Source organism: Haliotis cracherodii, unplaced genomic scaffold (genome assembly GCF_022045235.1).
Source record: "Haliotis cracherodii isolate W230 unplaced genomic scaffold, xgHalCrac1.p SCAF_3, whole genome shotgun sequence".
NCBI lineage: Eukaryota > Metazoa > Mollusca > Gastropoda > Lepetellida > Haliotidae > Haliotis > Haliotis cracherodii.
In genome coordinates this window covers 13203152-13223890 of record NW_027266286.1, presented here as the reverse complement: position 1 = coordinate 13223890, position 20739 = coordinate 13203152, and the positions used below count along the sequence as shown (strand labels likewise).

Sequence of the window (20739 nt, the reverse complement as noted above, 5' to 3'; positions counted from 1 at the left end):
ACACTCCACTTATCTTCCTTATCCGTTGCCAGATACATACGAATCTGCAGAAGATATTACACGGGCTTTTCTTAACGTTGCTCATTAAGAGAATTAAGGTGGCCCTGGCCTTAAAAAAGACTTCGGTTCTGGATTATTCAAATGAAGCATTGTCCGCCATGTGTATGATGTCTATCGTCAGTGATTCAATCAACACTGATTAGCTATATACTTCGCGTCGCGGGGCTGTCGCCCAGTGGGGATACGAGAGACACACGTACATCAGCGACTGAAGTATCACCCTCTCCTCCATCTACCATCCTGGCAGTATCTGACACTGGATTGTACACCTCCATACACGTAAAGTAACACTATTCACTCTTGTATTGTCATTTACCGATCAGTGTAACTTTGTGTTCTATGGCAGTAAATTCACATTTGATTGTTGTAATTGCTATTGATGGTACGTTATTATCACATACTGATTGGGAAGTCCCATGGTTGTTTGAATTATGTGTTTGTTCTTTGTATATGGTCATGGTTCCAGGGGATTTTCAGTTGATCAAGCATGACTCGGATTTGGAACTTTACAAATAATCCCTGATAAGAAGAGATTATTTGTAATATTTGTAAAGTTAATGACGTATACACATCTTTATCATATAATGGGTAGATTTCTCGGCAGGATAAAACCAATGGATAAAAACGATATCAGTTGGGGTCATATGCAGATAGAGATGCACAAAGGGCAGTTACTCTAGCGGACAGACCGATGGATTGCCGCGAAATGCAAATAAAAACAAATCTTGTTTTGCGTACATGCTGCTTCACCACTGCTTTAGAAACAGATTTCAGTTGTAACTATATTGGCTACTGTCACTGTGCGACTGACACATCACTTACCCTGTGACGTAATCAATACTGCGCGGATTCCACGAAAACTCGCAATGTTAAGGTAATGTTTTGGTAATGTTTATGAGAGAGGGATATCGATTTTCAAGCACAGAATTAAAGAATGACATTATATGATAAAGAGGTTATCACGCTTGTGTGTTTGGGGATGGTAGGTATCCTGTATTAGGAATAAACACTATGTATTTAGCTCGCCAAGGCTCAATAAATACAATGTTTACTCCTAATGTAGGATATTTACCATCCCCAAACACCCTCGCGTGATAACCTGTATTCATTCATTTTATTTCCAATACATATAGGCCACAGGCCTTTGTGCACAAAAGTTGAGTAACCACTATTTATGCAACATTGTAGCTGTCCGCGTTACTAGGTCTTAATAGCATAAAGAAAGCATTTTGCTTTGATGGATATTAAAGCAAGGCCGACGAGGACAAATATAACGTGACAATAAAACCTAAGGAAATGATGTCTGACAAACACGTCCATGGTTGTCATCCGTCCCTTTTAGTGTACATTGCAGGGCGATTTTAAGCGTTGATGTTGCGAACTATAAAACCATTCATCCTTAACGTAGGTGTAATTTCTTAGATTCCGTCGTGCATAGTTTAAAATATTAATAGCATTGTGTGTACCTTTGCTCCAGCATGTGACGTTCTCTGCTCAAGTTGTAGCGTCTGTAACATTCTCTGCTCCATCTATAGTGACTGTAACATTGCCTACACCAGTTGTAGTGTCTATACCAGTCTGTGTATCAAACGCATGAACCATTTTAAACATTTATTTACAATTACTCACACGAGTATATATACTCAGGTATACTATACCCCGTTCACATGCACATCTCTCTCTATATGTGTGTAAATATAAACGCGTGAATATACGTGTCATGTGAACATGTTACTTCTTGTGTCTATATTAACACCAGGTGCAACGTTGCACCTTGTCTGGAGCTGGTGCAAATGTAAATTTACACAAGCGCAAATTTTCACTCTAAGTATATGTTCCATTTATTATGGAAAAAATAAAAAACACTACAGAACATTTCTTCGCAATACTGATTACAATTCTGGCGAGTCTTTCATTGTATGTGAGTAAATGTACTCACAGAGTAAAGCTGAAATAATGAGTTTCCTTTATAAATTAAATCCGCTCATTGGAGTTCAAAGTTTGTGCAAATTATGTGTACGAAATGTAGGGTTTATGATGTGCAAACAACTATACTGAATTAGCGAACGCATTGCCTCATATCGGCACTAACTATCAAGGAGCAAATACCTTTGCTACCCTGGGTTTACAACCTTCGTCAGTTATTCAAATATGGACCAAACAACCGTGACAAACCGTATCCCCGACTCACATATACCATAATCATTAATACAATCAAGGAAGGACCTTCTTTACAGCCACAGAAAGTATTTGAGACAAGTCGAATTTATACCATGTAGATTCTCAAAAAACTCAAAGGATTTGCTCGACCTTTTTGACCTTTCAGAAAAGAACCAAGTTCCATTTTGTCAAAACATTTGATTTTTCATTTTTGTACACCACCATCCCACATGACAAACGTAAGGAAATACTTCACTTGATCTATGGGGCTTTTGTTACAAAGCTTAGTGACCACAGCAACAGTTACGAATTTATATTCAGCGGTTAAGGAGAATGAGTAAAAAATGAAAGCAAATGCTTTCTGAGAAATGTGAATTGCCGGACGTCCTCATTGATAACGTAAAATTTGGGGGTAAGATATTTGGGCAAGGCGGAGGCATCTCCATGGGCACTTGGGCACTTGCTGATCTGTTTCTTTATGCATATGAATCGAACTTTCTGCTCGGATTGGCAAAGTCAAAACATGGTAATTTGGCCAAGAAGTTTAACTCAAGCTTAAGGTATATATCCATGATCTGATGTCGTTCAATAACAATCAATTAGCCAATTCCCTTTCACTGATTTACTCACCTGGACTTGAACTAAAGGAGACCGCTGAGGCCGCCTCATCTGTTTCATATTTAGATCTCTGCATAAAGAATCAAAGTGCCTTAATACTCTCCACAAGTCTGTATGACAAGAGGAATTACTTCAACTTTCCATCGTCAAATCCCCTTATGTCGAGCAATATTCCAGAAGCTCCAGCCTTTGGTGTTTACATTTTACCACTTTTTGAGATACAATAGAGCAAACTCTTTCTACCAAGATTTCAAAGAGCGTCATAGTACTCAAAAGCTGTTTGAACAAGGTTACAACATATCAAATAAAGTAATCAAGTAAAATGTGGAGGACATTTCCAACTTCGACGCACCAGGGACAAAAGTGATGACCGATGCAATTCGCTATTATAACTTGCACCATATGTTCCCATGTTTTTTCAGGTGAACTATTGACTTGCTTTTGCACGTGTTTGTGATGGGTGCCAACGGTGGGGCAGGATACGCTCACCTTTTCGCAAACATCTGGTATCATCACTATTTGATAGTGATTCATAAACACATCCTCATGATATAGTCAGACTCTGCTTTATGCAGAGATATCTATTTTTTTTTCGCTTTATTCACCCGACCAGAATCGACGTAATATCAAAAGTTATGTCTACCAAATATAAGGGAAAAATGAATTTAAATTTGGTTTGAAAAGCAGCAAGTGAATCCTTAGAATTCAGTTGTACATTAACTCACGCAATCCAGCACAATGATAGCGGTCAATGAACACATTTTAAAATAAATTTACCACACATACGTGTATATTTGGCGTTGTGTGGTGTACCGCGGTACGTGTCGGATCGGTGCGTGTCAGTTAATTAAATCTGACTTTGGGCTGTTTCCTGTTTCTAGTATCATAAGCATTCTCTTCTAAAAGCAGAGTCTATTATACGATTCCGACTATATGATCAACATGGCTTTATGAATCACTATAAAATACTGATGATACCAGGTATTTGCGAAAAGGTGAGCGTTTCCTGCCCCGTCAATGACACACGTGTCTAGTTGACTTTAGACTGATTCGTACAATCGACTTTGCTTTTGGCTGACATTTCTGAAGAATATGTAATTAATGTTTTTTCAACTTTCGATTCGCGTTATGACGCTGTCTGAACTTTATGCCAGTAGATATATCATACAGTGCCCCTCATACATGATGAATATTGTCTGACAGGTGAAAGAAGTCCATGATAATATTTTGCACAATTAGCTTAAATATATTGATAGTTAAAATGCCAAATTTACATAAAAACACAACACACATTAATGGATTTGCATTCGTCTTGTTCCAACCCCAAGATTGCCTCCTTGATTCGCCCGAATGCGTTAAAGTATCATTGTGTTGATCCCTGATGACAACTCTTAAAATTCCAGATTTCGACTTGTACCATAGTACGTCATACTTACTGAAGAATTTCTTTTATCGCCTTATGAAGTTTGGCTTTGTCCCAGTTGACTTCATGCGCCTAGGGTAGATGTGTTTCAGCTAGTAATATTTTATCTCTCGAAACCCGTTTTGGTTTTAAAAAATAAAACCAGAAATTATTTCAAGATTACATACCAATTCATTTTCTTTTGTGCACCGACATTTGAAATCGAGAACAAAGTGTTTTATTTTCCACCGTGCTTGTAATGCACGCGAAAGTAAAATTTTTTTATGTAATCTTCAAAAGTGTTTACGAAGTCGTTATTTTATACTGCCTTGTGGTTGTCGTATGCATACTATTGTATTATTGTATTAAGTGGAAAAATATTGTATTGTAAGTTTTGTATATAAAGTTATTGTATTGTAAGTTTTGTATATAAAGTTATCAATGTGTGGATGGATCATTATTCAACGTTGAAATGTTATCCTTATTCTGTTCAGAATTGATCACACATGAACAATGTTGTGTGATTGTAAATTTTGTATGTGTGAGTCAGAATTCATCGTTGAAAAGTGATCGATGTAGGACCCGTATTCTGGTCAAAATGTTTTTTTGGAGTTATTTCCTGTTGTTTGTTTTAAATATTAAACGTAATAATGTGAAGTGTCATTATTCAGCGTCGAAAATCAAACCAGGTGTACTGTTCAACAGGGATGTTTTGATTTTTACTTTTCAACAAAAAAGGGGATATTTTGCATAGTTGACTAATGAACCAGGGTCACTTTTCAACGGGTCTCACTATTAAACGTTTCACCGGCGCTACAATCACCAACAAGAGTGTCTCTCCCGTCTCGGGTGATATACCTTCCGTTTGCTCTTCACCTCCCGCAGTCCCTGTCCACCCCCCAAACAGGACGGTCATTTGAGACGATGGACTATGCTAGAAGGCCATGGTGGGCTGTTTGTAGACGTGGTTCGCGTCCTTCTTTGTTCAGTGAGACCCGTAAAGAGGTTAGAATTGGTCTTTGGCAACCTATGCTTATCGTGAGGCGTCTGTGCTTATCGTAAAAGGCGTCTTACGGGATGGGGTGATCATGCTCGCTGACTTGGTGGATGCATGTCATCTCATCCCATTTGGATAAATGTTCATGATATCAATCATTGGAACGTCAGAGAGCCGTCATACAGCTTGAATATTGCTGAGTGCGGCGTTAAATAGCAAACAAAGTGTTCAGTGACTCCCTGCTGTGTTAATATAGTATTTAAAATGTTTACATATGTCACACACGGTCAAAAACCGGAAGAGACGTCTTCATACCAAGAAGGTGTACTTAACCGCTTGTCAATATATAAGGTTATAATCATTGTGGTAGATTAATATGCATAACTAAATGTACTTGATGTTTTATACTGATAAGTTGTCCTCAGTATATTGTCCTTTGAATATAATATTTTGATATCAATACTGACAACTTGTTGATTTGTTGATATTTTATTCCGCTTGACCCCAAACACGGGTGAGCGGCAACAACATCACACCCACAGTAAGTTTATATTATTCGGTGAATATCGCAGATATTCACTTCAAACAAAAGTCATTACGATACAGTACATACATTGTTTGTTTGCTTGGGTCTTTTGCAACTGTCTATCGTGGGAGAATGGATGACTCCTACACAGTAAAACCAATAATGGTATTAATGTGTTTCAAAAATACAAGATCGATGTATTCTTGTTGCAGGCCATTTCATTTTTTTCAACAGTGTGAATGAAGTATAATTCTTTTTTTTCATAAATTTTAGGGAACCATATTATTTTTCACATACGATCCACACTTCCCCAAAGAAGGATCGGTCACTTACGTGTCATTATAATATTTCTATGTATAAAGATTTGTGATGGTGATGTATTCTTTGGTTTCAGACATAATGCTGAGGGCACTGCTTGTTGTGCTGACAGTGAATCTGTGCCAAGGAAGTGGACATGTTTGTGACTTGTATTTTGACAAACAATATGGAGGCATCTTTGCTGACTGTACGGGGAGAAAACTCCAACAGGTTCCAAACTACCTTCCGGGAAACATAACAACCCTGGATATCAGTGGGAATGATCTGAAAATAGTCCAAAATAACACATTTTACAAATTTAACAAGCTCATTTATCTGAACATGAACATGAACCTTTTGTCAAAGTTTGAGCCACGGGCATTTAGTGGCTTGTTCAATCTTACCACTCTCCTTCTTGCCCGAAACAAATTAAGAGACGACAAAATTTCTTTCCCAGATGAACTTTTCCAGGACCTTACAAGTTTGCAAACTCTTAATATCGAACAGAATGGAATGTCCTCGTATCCAGATTGGGTGTTTCTTCCTCTCGTCAACCTCCACAGTCTGTATATTGACTCAGTTCCTGCTCCTTTGTTTGGTTCAGGATTCTCCAAACTAGCAAATTTGAAATTGTTACAGATGGATTCACGGTTTCTGTATGAAGGAACATGTTCAACCGCACATCTCACAAATGAAACATTTCAGAGTCTAATTGAAACCAAACTTGAAGTTTTGATTTTAAACTTTTGCTCACATTTATCACACTGCGAGTCTGGCGTTTTAGAGCCACTAATATTTCTAAAACATTTGGAACTTACCCATAATCAAATAGGAATTCACAATGCTTTACATCTTCTGCATCCCTTCGTAAAACAGAATATGAATAGAATTTGGTTCAATAGTACATTCAAGTTCAAAACGCAAAATGAAAAAGACATTGTCGATAGAGTCCTAACTAAACAAAGTATGCGTTATTTGACCCAAATATGTGTCACTGAAGTATCTTTGAGAAGTAACCAAATATATTTGATTGAATTTGCATCAATTTACAAAGATCCGTTTGAAGGATGTGTGAAAGTGCTGGATGTGTCTGACAACTATATTGTTGGGGATGTGGTTATAATTTTTTTCCTGCTCAAATTTTCTAAACTTGAATATTTGGATGTCAGCTTTCAAAGACAGGATGATGACTTTCCAAGTTCTGCTACATTAAATGGAATGATTTCTGTAACAATCAAATTGCCCCCTAACCTTGTGTATTTTGGTTTTTCTGGTTCAATGACAGGTGCCAAAGGTATGAAAGAAATTGTCTTTCAAAACACACACAATCTTGAAACTGTAATGTTTGCTTTTAACTTCTTGTTTGGTTTAATGAACATGAGGGGTTTGGAAAATGTGAGTAATGTTGATTTGTCAGGAAATAAGCTTGCCAATGCGTTTGATTTTCACTCATTTGCAAACGCAAAGCGGTTATCTTTACGAAATTGCAAATTACATTTTGTCCTTGAACCCTTTAGTGCACACAGCATATTCAGTTCAATGAAATCTTTGGAATATTTGGATGTCTCCATGAATCAGCTCCGATTTATACAACTACTTCCACTTTCAGATACAATCGTTCATCTAAATCTATCGCATAATGAGTTTGATACCATTCCCATTGAAACACTTTATTATCCACGCCTTATCCATATCGATTTGTCATTCAACCTCATTGGATATCTGGATAAAGATACCAGATCGAAACTCGACTTGTCAGCTGAAAAGAACAACCTCAAACTTATTGTACAAGGAAACACCTTTTCGTGTAGCTGTGAAAATCTAGACTTCATTCTTTGGTTGATGGATACACCAGTGATTTCTGAGTCTGACAGGAACTTCGCGTGCATTCTGAATAATGGCACAATGACTGGAACCGTTGATGTGGCCCACAATTATAAAAGTCTAAATCGCTACTGTACAGGGAAATTGACCCTCAGTCTCTCAGTCACATTTATGGTGGTAATATTTACTTCCATTTCTGCATCATACATGGTCTCCAAGAATCCAATGCGATATCGTAATGCTTTGATGAGAATATTTGGATTAGGAATCAAATATTTAACACCCAAAGATTTTGCTTTCACCTTCTTTGTCGGATATTGTGGCGCTGATATCCCTTTTATCTATCAGAAACTGCGACCAGCATTGGAACTGCATAATTCCCCTGTACGTCTCTTTCTGAAGGATCGTGATGTTCTTCCGGGGGTTGTTATCGCCGACGGTATTATTTGCGGTATCACTAACAGTTGGAAGTCTGTCCTGGTGATTTCAGATGACTTTCTTGAAGATGTGTCTCAGTGGTCACAGTTTACTATTGATGCAGCCCTGTACTCCTTATCGGATCTTATTCCTAACCGTATTATTGTGCTACTTGTGGGCGCTGTGCAGGTGGAGGATCTCCCCGAGAGTCTGTTGAATGTGGTGGAAGAAGAGTGCATACTGCGTGTTGAGGATTACCAGAATGGAGGTGAGACTCTGTGGAAGGATCTGAGAAAAATTGCCGGTGATTGATAAGGTCAAACGTCTTCATTGTTAGAACTTCTATGCAGCAACCCAATGGATGGTAGGAAGAGAGTTCAACTGGTTGAGGACTAGCTGCCCTATTGCAATGTCCTGGTTGCTGTCGTTCTGTGTGCACCTTTTCATATTTTTTTAATGTCAGATGATTTGGCCAAAAAGTACTGTGATCTGAATTTGAAACAATGTTTGAAATTGTGAATTAATTGTAAATTAATTGTTATGAAAATATGTCTACATACATATGTAATGTCTTCGGTACACTTACATCTGTACTTATACGGTTTACATATCCCTTGAGTTCTATCTATTCCAATATGTTTTTGTTTTTTTCAAATTAAGAATTTATCAGAATTGCATCCAAATGAGCTGTAATTTATGCGTATGTTTGTATGGTTGCATTCAGTATTAATTTAGAAATATGAAAACTGTAAATAAGGGTTGCATTTCCTTAAAACCCTTAATGATGTCAACCTTTGTAAATACATATCCGTTAATTGTAGTACAGCTGATATGTTTGGCTTTGATAATCGTTGATTATTACAAACATATCTATAACCATGATTTTATCTGTTTATCTGGCTTTTATTATCTATTTATATGGCTTTATCATCTATTTATATGGCTTTTAACATCTGTTTATTTGGCTTTCATTATCTGTTTGTCTGGCTTTTATCATATATTTATCAGGCTTAACCTTTATGTATTTTGTTTAAAAGGGACAGGTTCTACAAATGGTTATAAAACTTATTTAGGCATCTATGTTTCCAGCAAATTACTTAATGTGTAAAAGCAGATGAAATCTTTAGAATCAGTGTTATTATAATTTCAAAAAAGGTAATAAAAATGTATCATCTAAAACTGTTTGCAACAAGAGATATCCCTTGGGTGAGATTAAGCTATATCTGCAGTGCAGATAACCGTGCATATGACTTCACAATCAAGTGACATCACTGAGAGCTCTGCTACTGAAGGTGTTGGCAGTGCGGTTTACACTAAAGACACTGCTTATTGCTGTCTACAAACTGAAATATTTGATATCTAAACTCACTCGGGTGAGATTGTCTATATCTACTTAATTTTATTGTACCTTGCTGGGTGTGTGATGTATACCATTCTAATGATTTTATTGAAAGGGCACAATGAAATGAAATGACAATACACCAATGCTTTGGTACAAGAAGAATGTTTTTATGTATATTAAACATTATTTATATACCTTTTTAGATACCTTTATGAAGTAATTAATGATGAGACACTGTATTTAACTAAAAATATCAAATCTTTATCATACTTGTGAGAAACTACATGCTATTTATGCTGGAATCCTTTTTCAGTGCCCCAATGACTAATGCTATGCGGACTCTCAATATCAGTGCATGGCGAACTGTATCCTATGCACATGACAATGCTATGTTTGTACAGTTGCTAGCGTGACCAGGAAGTGAATTATATTTGAATACAGGCTGTGTCAACATGTACGTCGCGGATGTCTGCACAATGTCTCAGGGGGTGATATATACAACTCAAAGTTTGCTGAGGATCAAGTTTTGAAGATATAAAACATCATCTAACAAATAACAATTGATATATCACGGTACACAATTTGATGCAAACTATTCTCAGTTCTGCAAAATAATAATACATGGTTATGGACAATATATACATCTTTAAAATCCAGATATAAGTGAGTGAGTTGGACTTCACGCCGTTTTAACAGTATTCCAGTTACATCACGGCGTGTCAGCTTAATGTGGGAGAAGAGCCCGAAGTCATGAAGATTCATGCGCATGCGTCCACTGAACAAGACGTGTTTTCGGGTGCTTTGTCAAATTCGAATTTTTATGCAGTTTTTATCAAGGCAATACAAGACAAGAACAAGATCAGATGGTAAATTAATTACGTTTATGATATATTTAAACGAAGTTGCACACTAATCGCCACATTCATCTGGATGGAGGGTGAAATCGTAATCGACAGCCTGAAAGATAGTTCAGACGAGGTGAAGGTTGTAATGGCGGCCATTCACAATGTTCAGCGACAGACAGAGAAACAGACAGAGCAACCTCTAGGTAAACCGTGCGCACATCCTAATTCCAAAGCACAAAGTAGTAGAAACAGACATGTCTCCCATGCAGAAACTAATGTGTGGAAAATACTTTGTCAGAGAGCTGTGCCACAAAACAACGGCGTTGCCGATGTACAGACGCGTATTGTGTTGGAGGCCATTGAAGATCTCAAGAAATCTATCGACGTCAAGCTGGACTCATTGGAACAGAGACTCACTACAAAACTACGTAGAGAAATACATCAAGAAATCAACAACATGCGAGCAGAAATTGCAACACAGGGCGACGAGCTTGATCAGCGAATGAAAGACGTGGAAAAGGCGTGCACAAATGAAAATGAGCAAGTAACAGATAACACACATTTAAAGATCGTACTCATGAACATTCAAGAAACCAACGGAGAGAGCACTGCCAACAAAGTGATGTCCGTGCTTAGGGACGGTATGAAAATGTCAAATGTGAAATTCACTAAGGTAGAGAGACGGCAGTCAGCAAATAAGAAGAAACCTGGTGTTGTCATAGCAACGTGTGAGACTAAAGACCGGAGACTAGAAATATTAAAGAAAAAGAAAGCACCGAAAATCTCAAAGAATTTCAGGAACGTTTTCATAGTCCCTTTCAACACACCAGATGAGCAGCGTGAAATACACAAATCTCCGGACCCTCGTGCACGCCGTTGGGGACAGCAGACTACAGGTGCGGGGGTGGGGTGGGGGGCGGATCGTGTAAAATCAGGAGGGAGCCGATGGTGAGCAGAGCCAACGACGTCAGCGTGACGTGGAGCGACGTTCAAGTGGTGGTGAATGGCACAGAGTGGAGAGGAGCGATAACCAGACGCGACATGGAGAGAGACGCAGAAGTTAGGTCAAATTGGACATTCAGAGTAAATTGGAGGAGTTCAGACTGTAATTCGGACAGTCATATCTTTCGATATTAATGTGTTCAGGACTGTGAACTTGACATTATCAGTATCGCCGATACACATCTAAAAGGTGAGGACGCCATATGTGTCCCTGGATACATGGGGATGGGACATACAAGAACCAGCCTCCACCGTCGGGCCAGGCAAGGGTTCGGTGGGGTCGGCTTTCTCATGAAGGACTCTTTGTTACATACATGTGATTTTCATGTTTTAGATATAACGTACGATGGTATACTCGGGATGTCCCTTACAGATAAACTGTCTTAGTCTCAGCATAATATAGGGTTATGTTATCTTCCACCAGAAAACTCAAGGAGACGTGTTGATATCTATGAATTTCTTGATTCGTTGTTGTTTAACATTTATGAATTTCAAAAGACTGGTAGTGTCACAATATGTAGAATTGTAGAATTGGAATATGTCGAATTATATTGAAGGTATAGATTGTTTAGGTGAGAAAGATGTGGATAAATTTACTAGAAACAGGTATCGTGATATTTTATCTGATTTTTTAGTTAAAACCAATATTGGCGTTCTTTACAGCAGAAATTGTACGCCAAAAGAATTTACTTCCATTTCTACACGTGCCTCACCTGTGGTTGACTTTTACATAATTCCCCACGAAGATCTGCAGTGTTATGGAACGTTTAAGGTAGTGCGTGCAAGTGAGATTGTCAGCAGAGTTTGTGGTAGCTGTGGCTGTGGCGTGGTCCCTGATCATTCCATGTTGACATGTTAATCAAAGGTTTGAGTCATGTAATACTGATTATACAACAGAGTCCATCATATGACCTCACACGTATTCCCGAGCAGCTAATAAGGTCTCCTGAGACTATGCAGGTTTTGAGAGATAGTATCTGTATCTGTATCGTCGTGAAGGAACAAATAAGTATAAAGCTACGTCACAAGAAGATCACAATAGCCTCAGATGTTGATAATAGACGTAAAAGGGCGAAAAAGGTCTGGTGGACGGATGAGTTAACAGATAAATGGATTGATCTCTGACAGCATGAACGCAGGGTAGCACACTAGTTTAAATTACCTTACTGCGCGCAGTCAACCTAAACATGCAGGTGCTCATGTCCTGTTATGCGGAACGCTTCATTGTTGAACCTGCTGTGAGGCGACACACCAGGCTGATGGTATCACTCTGGACTTGGTGGCCATCTAAACTTGCAGCCTGTCACAGCGAGATATACCTTGAACTAAACAGGAAGCTATGCATGTGTATGTTTGGATAGATCAGGAACGAACGAGAACACATTCATGGTAATAATAAGTTCATTTCTATGAGTGAGTGCGTGAGTGAGTGAGTGAGTGGGTGAGTTGGATTTAACGCCGCTTTTAACAGTATTCCAGTTATATCACGGCGTGTCAGCTTAATGTGGGAGGAAAGCCCAAAGTGATGCAGGTCTCAGACGTTTACCACTTCGGTGAAACCCACGAGCTCGGACGTGGTGCTGACAAACCTAGAAACATAATCGGGGCGAACCGGGATTCGAACCCACAATAATAGGTTTCTGGCGTGCCCAAGGGACGCAACTCTGTACAGCGAATCGCGGCTCCTTAGACAACTGGGTCACCCTTGCCCCCATTTCTAGATATCTACTTAAAACCGTTGTACAATTCCGACAATATCATGTACATGTGTTTATGCATCAATTAGTGATGATGCCAGATCTTCTCGAGGCTTTAAGAAAACGAAATAATCAGGAATGATAACGCTGAATACCGTATGCATAAACAAAATGCAAGAGTAGTGAAGATATCATCCAAAGCTTTATTTTTAACAATTTAGAAACCTAGTACAAAACGTCACTACCATTTGAGTTTTCGTTATTTTCGCTGTCTCATTATGTTACTCTTTACTGAACTGTGTAATTTGATATGCTTGCAATCACAGACAAAACTGCGGTCAGAGTTTACCCGAGAAACATTGAATACTTCATGTCATCATATGCATTAGCTACAGTCTAATGATTAAGAAATATTTCTTCGTCTTTTATCTCATAAACATAATACTATTGATGCATTTTCGATTTAGTCTTGTACAAGGAAGTCCGTGAGGCCCATCCTCGTCATCCCCAGGGAAATTTGTGTGGCGTCTTGTTTGCTTTCTGTCTCTCTTTGTTAGGGGACAGACAAGGAAGTGTATTACATGCCCGCGTTTACTGCTTCGTTGCATTTTAAACACATTTAAGAAACAGGATATCTTCCCGTTGCGCTAGCACTATTTGTTGTGGGTTTTTATTTGCCCAAGAGTCATACAAACGTCAGTTTCGTACAGGGTCTTGTTGGTGAACGAAATGAGTGAGTGAGTGAGTTGGGTTGAACGCCGCTTTTAACAGTATTCCAGTTATATTACGGCGTGTCAGCTTAATGTGCGAGGAAAGCCCGAAGTGATGCAAGTGTCAGACATTTACCACTTCGGTGAAACGTAAAAACATAATCGGGGCGAAACGGATCGAACCCACAATCATAGGTTTCGGGCGTGGCCAAGGGACGCGAATCGCGGCGCCTCAGACGACTGGGCCGCCCATGCCCCCTGGTGAACGAAAGATGCAACTGCTTGTTTTGTGTTACTGTCCCGATTTTCTTACCAATGTACATGCATTCCGTTTAACTAAATTTTAGGAAGTGATGCCCAGTTTAATCAACTCTCGGATAAGAATAAACTGTGATACATGTCAGACAAAATGTGTATTTTTATGTACGAAACCTGCAAAGAAAGTTTTGACTTTGACAGGGGTGCATCTCTCTGTGATTGGCAGCAAGTTGAAATGGCCATGAACAAGTCCAGAATATGCATCTTATGACGACAAAAGACCTTTTACTTCATACATACTCGTGTTCGTTTAAACTTATACTGTCATATCAATACAGAGTCTCACTTTTAGTAGAGAATAGGTCTTCAGCAACCCACGCTTAAACAACAAACAAACAAACAAACACTTTTAGTAATTCTTGTACATAAGTGCATCGTCTCTCATAACAATAGAAAGAGTGGCATGTCTTAATACTGTATTATAATGTTCAGTGTGAGACTTAAATAAACTAATGTGTCTGTCCGTCTGTATATTATACAAAACAATTACACATATGTGAATTATTAATAACGAACATTATATTTGTATTTTTTTCTAAAACAATATTGATCATTTGTGTAAATTAAAAAATCATATGGTTTACCTGAATTAATAATTTTGAATGTCAGAAGAGAGATGTAATTGTTATGCCTCAATAATTCACGCTGACAGTGCGTCTGTACACACTGATCGCAATATGGCTGCAATATTGCAGATGCGATGTACAATTTTAACTCACTCACTCTTTACACACTGGTTTCAATAAAGTATGCAACGTCCAAATAGTTGCGCATTGTTAGTTCATGAACATCATGTTGAGTTGAATAACTAGGATCAGTTTCAGAACGTCATCTAATGTTTCTGTCAGCTGCCCCTGCCTCCATCGCTGCTGTTGTGACATGGGATGAATCAATACTTAACGAAAGCAACTGTTGATTTCTTTCTGAGTGAGGGCTTATTCCCAATGCGATTGTGAGCTTGTATGTATATTCGTCAGAATTATAGAAGTTACGACAGGCAACGCGTTTACCTCTGATGACTTAAATCAATAGGATTGACAACTTTGTAAGCAGCCTTACCATGTAGCATAGAAACATATAAACGGGCGGTGCCTTGAACTTGATGCTTTTCACATAGAATTGGAAAGAGTCCTTTTAGAAACAATTCCGATCTTGGTGGTCTCAACAGCACAATTACCGACTGACAGTAAATGTTGTCAACGATCATTTAGTAATGATATGATATATATATTTCAAAATCATTTTGAAGACAAATCAACTGTACAAACCTAATTCAAGCAGTCGTACAATCTCTGATTAATGCGACATATACCCACTTTCACACGACCACTGTCCTGAGTGAAACTCCGTAACCATGCATGTTGGAATAGACTGTTTCCAACAATATATACCCACGTTGTCCAACCAGCTTCATCGAGCGTCTTAAGCAATGACAGAAGATTGACAGGGAAATAACATAATTATCTGGATGTAATTCTACAACAGTTTCGTAAATAGTCGAGTCTGGACCAGAGAAACCAGTGATTGACATCATGAACATTGATCCACGCAATTGTTTGGTTTGTTGTTTAACGCCGCACTCAGCAATAGTACAGCTATATGACAGTGGTCTGTAAATAATCGAGTCTGGACCAGACAATCCATTGATTAATATCATTAGCATCGATCCACCCAATTGGGATCGATGGCATGCATCAACCAAGTCAGCGAACCTGACCACCTGATCCTGTAAGTCGCCCTTTACGGCTAGCAATGGTCACCTTTTACGGCAAGCATGGGTTGCTTAAGACCTATTCTACCCCGGAATCTTCACGGGGCCCACGTAATTGGCATACAATGACATGCATCAACCAAGTCAGCGAACCTGAGCACCAGATTCCGTTAGTTGCCTCTTAGAACAAGTATGGGTTGCTGAAGAGCACGGTTCTATCACTATTGAAAGAACGCTGACACTGAAACTTAATTGACGTAACCGGATTTTCATCAATACAAACTGTCATTCGTATTGTAACATAATCTTTGAAACAGTCTGCGTTCGAACAAGTCACGACCACTTCCGTCAATTTTGTTTTGACTTAAAAGTACAGAAAATTTCATCGGGAATTGTTTTAGTAAATAGAGCTCACGGAGAATTCTAAATGAATGTGTACCTAGACATAAACGCCTATTGTCTATTACCGTCAGTATATGTACCTTCTAATGATTAAAATATTGGCTATTTGGATTTCAAACAAGAGCACTTACTTGACTTGCCACATTCGGTTGCTTCGATATTACGATTAATGTAGAAAAGTAGCAAACTTACAATACCGGCACTTTAACCAATAGCCAGGCAGTGCATTGATCTTTTGGATTTTCTGAATGTACGTACTCGAGTTGAATGTCATACAATTTGGTTACACTATGTGAAGAATCAAGATCGTTGTGACACTTTTGATAGAATGAATACGTTTTTGATTCCGCGACGTCATTTCAGTGCGGCACCAAGCGTTGTGCAAAGCCAGCAGACGACCAGGAACCAAATCTACAGGTAACCTCGCTCTACATCGAACACACAGTATGTTTATCTCTTTATACGACTTGCCAGATAATTCAAATGAAAGTGCAACCTATCCGAACTGGTGCTATTGTGTTCGTATAACCTATTTAACAATAAAATGATCAAACAATATCAATCTGGTGGATACTTCTTTTTATAATAAAAATATGACTCGGGCAATTAAACGTATGGGACATCTGGTACATCGGACAGCGCATCAAGGAAGCCAGTGATCAAAACAGGGGTGAGGCGCTTCACACGGTCTATTACAGAAGTGTTATTAAATATCTCACCTTTGCTTGTCATGAAATGGAAATATGAAAGACCTGTGCTTGTCATCCACACATACATGTAGTAAATGTAGATGATATGATATAAGAATAATAGTAACATTTTGATATCATTTGATTAGAAGGTATGGTTGCAGCTCATGATCAAACCTGTTTTAATGCCAGTGATACACAATGTAAAATGACAAAACGTTTGATTTAAACATGTTTTATTGCGGAAAATCAAACGGACAAGGCACAAGTGATACACTTACGGGGCTTCTCCTACATACATTTCTTGACAATGTAATATGTGAATAATGTTAGTGCAGAAAAAATGTACAGTGAAATGGAATTATATACAGGTAAAGAGAAAATATAATAACACACACACATATATATATATATATATATTATTACACTCAAACACATATACATAAACACATACATGTTATACGCGTATACGTATATACATAAGATACATTTATATTCATTGGTATACAATATTACATTTATGAAAGATATATATAATACCGCAGTAGTTAACAAACTATTAGGCATTTTATAATTAAGTGAAGGGTGGGAAATAGAGAATATAACTAAGATGTGATAATTACATTGAATGCTGTTGTTTTATATCAAATTCAGAGTTATAACGAATGACAAAAACGAATAGAAAAACAAAATAAAATATGAAATATAACTTAGACTTTTTGTGCTGAAACAGTCATGTATTAAATGTGTCACATTAAAAAGTCACATGTAAAACAAGATACTTTAGAAGTAGCTTGTGATAAATATCATTCATATTACATTAAAATAAATTTAAAATCTGATTGCTTCTACAATAAATTGATGGACATGTTTTAAAACTTAGTTAGTTTGTTCTTCGGATAGATTTTTGTAACCATTGAGAATTGTTTCTAAATTGGTCTTAGTCCCTATATTCCTTATGTTGATAAACAAAGATTGTCTCATTAAAGTATATTTTTCACATTCAAGAAAATAGTGAAAAGCATTTTCGCATGGGGAACCGCAAGAGCAAGAAATACTGTCTGACAAATTTACCCGAAAGAAATCATCATATGAATTGCAACATACAATGAAAATGTCTTAGTCTTGTGTGGATAGTATCAGTTTCACGCTTTCCATAACTGAAATAATATACAGATTTAATAACAATTGGATAAATTTTTCAATGCAGCTACAGAGAGACCATTTTTATTTTTTTCATTTTGTGAATTCCATCGTTTAAAAGAGTCTATAATAAATGATTTATTAAACGTCCTTGTTCTGGCAAAAGGCCATGTTCTGTTTGTTTCGTAGGTTATAATTTGAAGCAGCTGATCTTTTGTTGGCAAACTAATCATTTAGATATGAGGGACATTCATTAATTATTATTTTTGCACTGTCGTAATTTTTTTAATTTTGCGTCTCTCTTTTAGTGGTAGCCAGCCGCTTTCGAAATATAGACTTTCTCTCGAGGTAAATTTGGTCAAACCTGTAAGAATTCTGTTCAAGTATATTTTCGTTTAGCAGAACAGTTGACCCATACTTCCGATGAGTATACAAGAATAAGTCTTATAAATGTGATAGATTTCGACATATTATATTTATCTAATTCATAAGCAAGTGGGGCGGTTGGGTTGCATAGTGGTTAAAGCGTAAGCTTGTCACGCCGAAGACCCGGGTTCGATTCCCGACATGGGTACAATGTGTGAATCCCATTTCTGGTTTCCCCCGCCGTGATATTGCTGGATTACTGCGGCGTAAAACTATACTCACTCACACATTATGATTAAGTTTATGGATAGCTGAAACCGTTCTCTGTTGACCTAGCAATAATTGAAACATGTGCAGTCCATTTCGTAAACGCCTCACACTTTCAGGCGATTGTAAATGGGAAGGATATTATCTCCCGTCATCTGTTGCCAGCTATCGGATTTAACATCATGCATCTGTGTGGCAATCATTAGCGATTGTATCAAATGTTGTCCACTGGTGTACTGTATCATCCACTGTATAAATATCATATGTTATCTATCCCCTGGTGTTACATGAACTCACGAGTTGATTATTCATATTGATTATTCCATAATGACACATCCTTCTCTACGTTGTCCACTTCGGGTTAAAAGCACCAAACTTGACACACTGAACCATTCCGAACATCTCTTGATAAGGATCCAACTCTGCAGAGCCCCCAAGTGGCCGAAAATCCATGATGGCCGTCAATATGGTTAAAATCTCTAATAATATCATTATATACTCAACATATCATAATTGTCTGGTGTATGTTTTTACAGATATTCACAGTAATGCATTCAAGATTAATTGCATTTTTTTGGTATATAAATCACATATAGTTTGCAGCGCCCCTTGTTTTTTCAGATGAGCAACTTGACGTTGCATGTGTTTATGACGGATGCCAACAGTAGGGAAGGATACCTCACATTGTCGCCAACGCTGGTATCAATACGGGTTAATAAACACCTGCTTATGAAACTGTCGGAAGTGTAAAATGGACTCTGCTAAAAGCAGAAATTTCTTATGAGTGATTGAGTATGGTTTTACGCCGCTTTTAGCAATATTCCAGCAATATCACGGCGTGACGAGCAAACACTTTAACCACTAGGCTACCTTACCGCCCGATTTCTTATGATTATGGAAGGGTTTTCATGCACCCTCCAACACCCCCGGGTGTTATGCTGGCTGGCTACATGCATATGTTTCAGAGAGGATAGGATGTGAAGATGGCAGAACAAGAAACCACAATTTTGAATTTTGAGAAAGTAATATTTGAAGTTTGAAGTTAAACACTAGTACCTCGTCTACGCCCATAGAAGGGGCATATACTGTATGTGATGTTTCATTGGATAACCCGACTTCAATCGTGGAACATTGTTTGAAACCAAACAAATGTTTCAGTATGCAGTCGTGGAATACAGTGATTTACATGAAACAAGTAGCATATGCATGTTACCCGTACACTTAGTTGAAAACCGCATGACCCAAGCGCAGTGGAGGAAACACATAAGAAACATCTGTCACGTGTGAGCAGTGATTTAACATGATTGGTGTTTCCATACTTTATCCAAGCTTACATAAGCTTGAAACTGATGATTCCTATGTATTAGGTGAAACTCCCCATTTGATAAACAGTTCTGTCCTGTCCGAAACCAGCAATGCAACTCCACCTGATGTTATTTCTCTCTGTGGCAGTCTGTTTGACTGAGGGCACAACGTTGGCCGGAAAAGGTAAGCTAAGGAAGGGATGAATGTAAACAAATTTACCATTTGAGTTGACTAGATGATGTCTTTAAATACACGTCTAGGCATAATTTGTGTGTTTGTGTTTTTACCTGTGTATGGGACACGGGGTGCCCAGTGTCCTAAGGTGCCACAAATCGCTGTGTCGTGTTACGCGACATAATTGAGACACTCATTATGGGTTCGAATCCCTGATTATGATTCAATGATCGAAACCCGATGTGGGTGTCCCAAGTCTGGAATGATACAAAATTAAAGAAATTTAAGCTGTCCACACGCACACACGCACATGAAGACGCACACGCACACAAAACATATTTCCAGAAGTGCATATGACTGTCTTTCTTAGGTAAATAGAAGCATGTAACTTTACACAGATGCAGCAGTCTTAACGTTCTCCTGTTACAGACATGTAGTGAGTGAGTGAGTTGGGTTTAACGCCGCTT

At 38.1% G+C, this 20739-nt stretch overlaps 1 protein-coding gene across 1 annotated transcript; it reads left to right on the top strand.

The window, feature by feature from the left end:
* The first annotated feature begins 52 nt into the window (after positions 1–52).
* On the top strand, positions 53–8900 carry LOC139474979 (toll-like receptor 4). Its single transcript, XM_071258182.1, has 2 exons — positions 53–339; positions 6158–8900. Exon 2 carries the CDS (start codon positions 6163–6165, stop codon positions 8611–8613), a length of 2451 nt encoding a protein of 816 aa, XP_071114283.1. The 5' UTR covers positions 53–339; positions 6158–6162; the 3' UTR covers positions 8614–8900.
* The last annotated feature ends 11839 nt before the right edge of the window (positions 8901–20739 follow it).

Coding starts and splice junctions, on each gene's coding strand:
- LOC139474979 (XM_071258182.1), top strand. CDS start 6,163: ATGCTGAGGGCACTGCTTGTTGTGCTGACAGTGAATCTGTGCCAAGGA.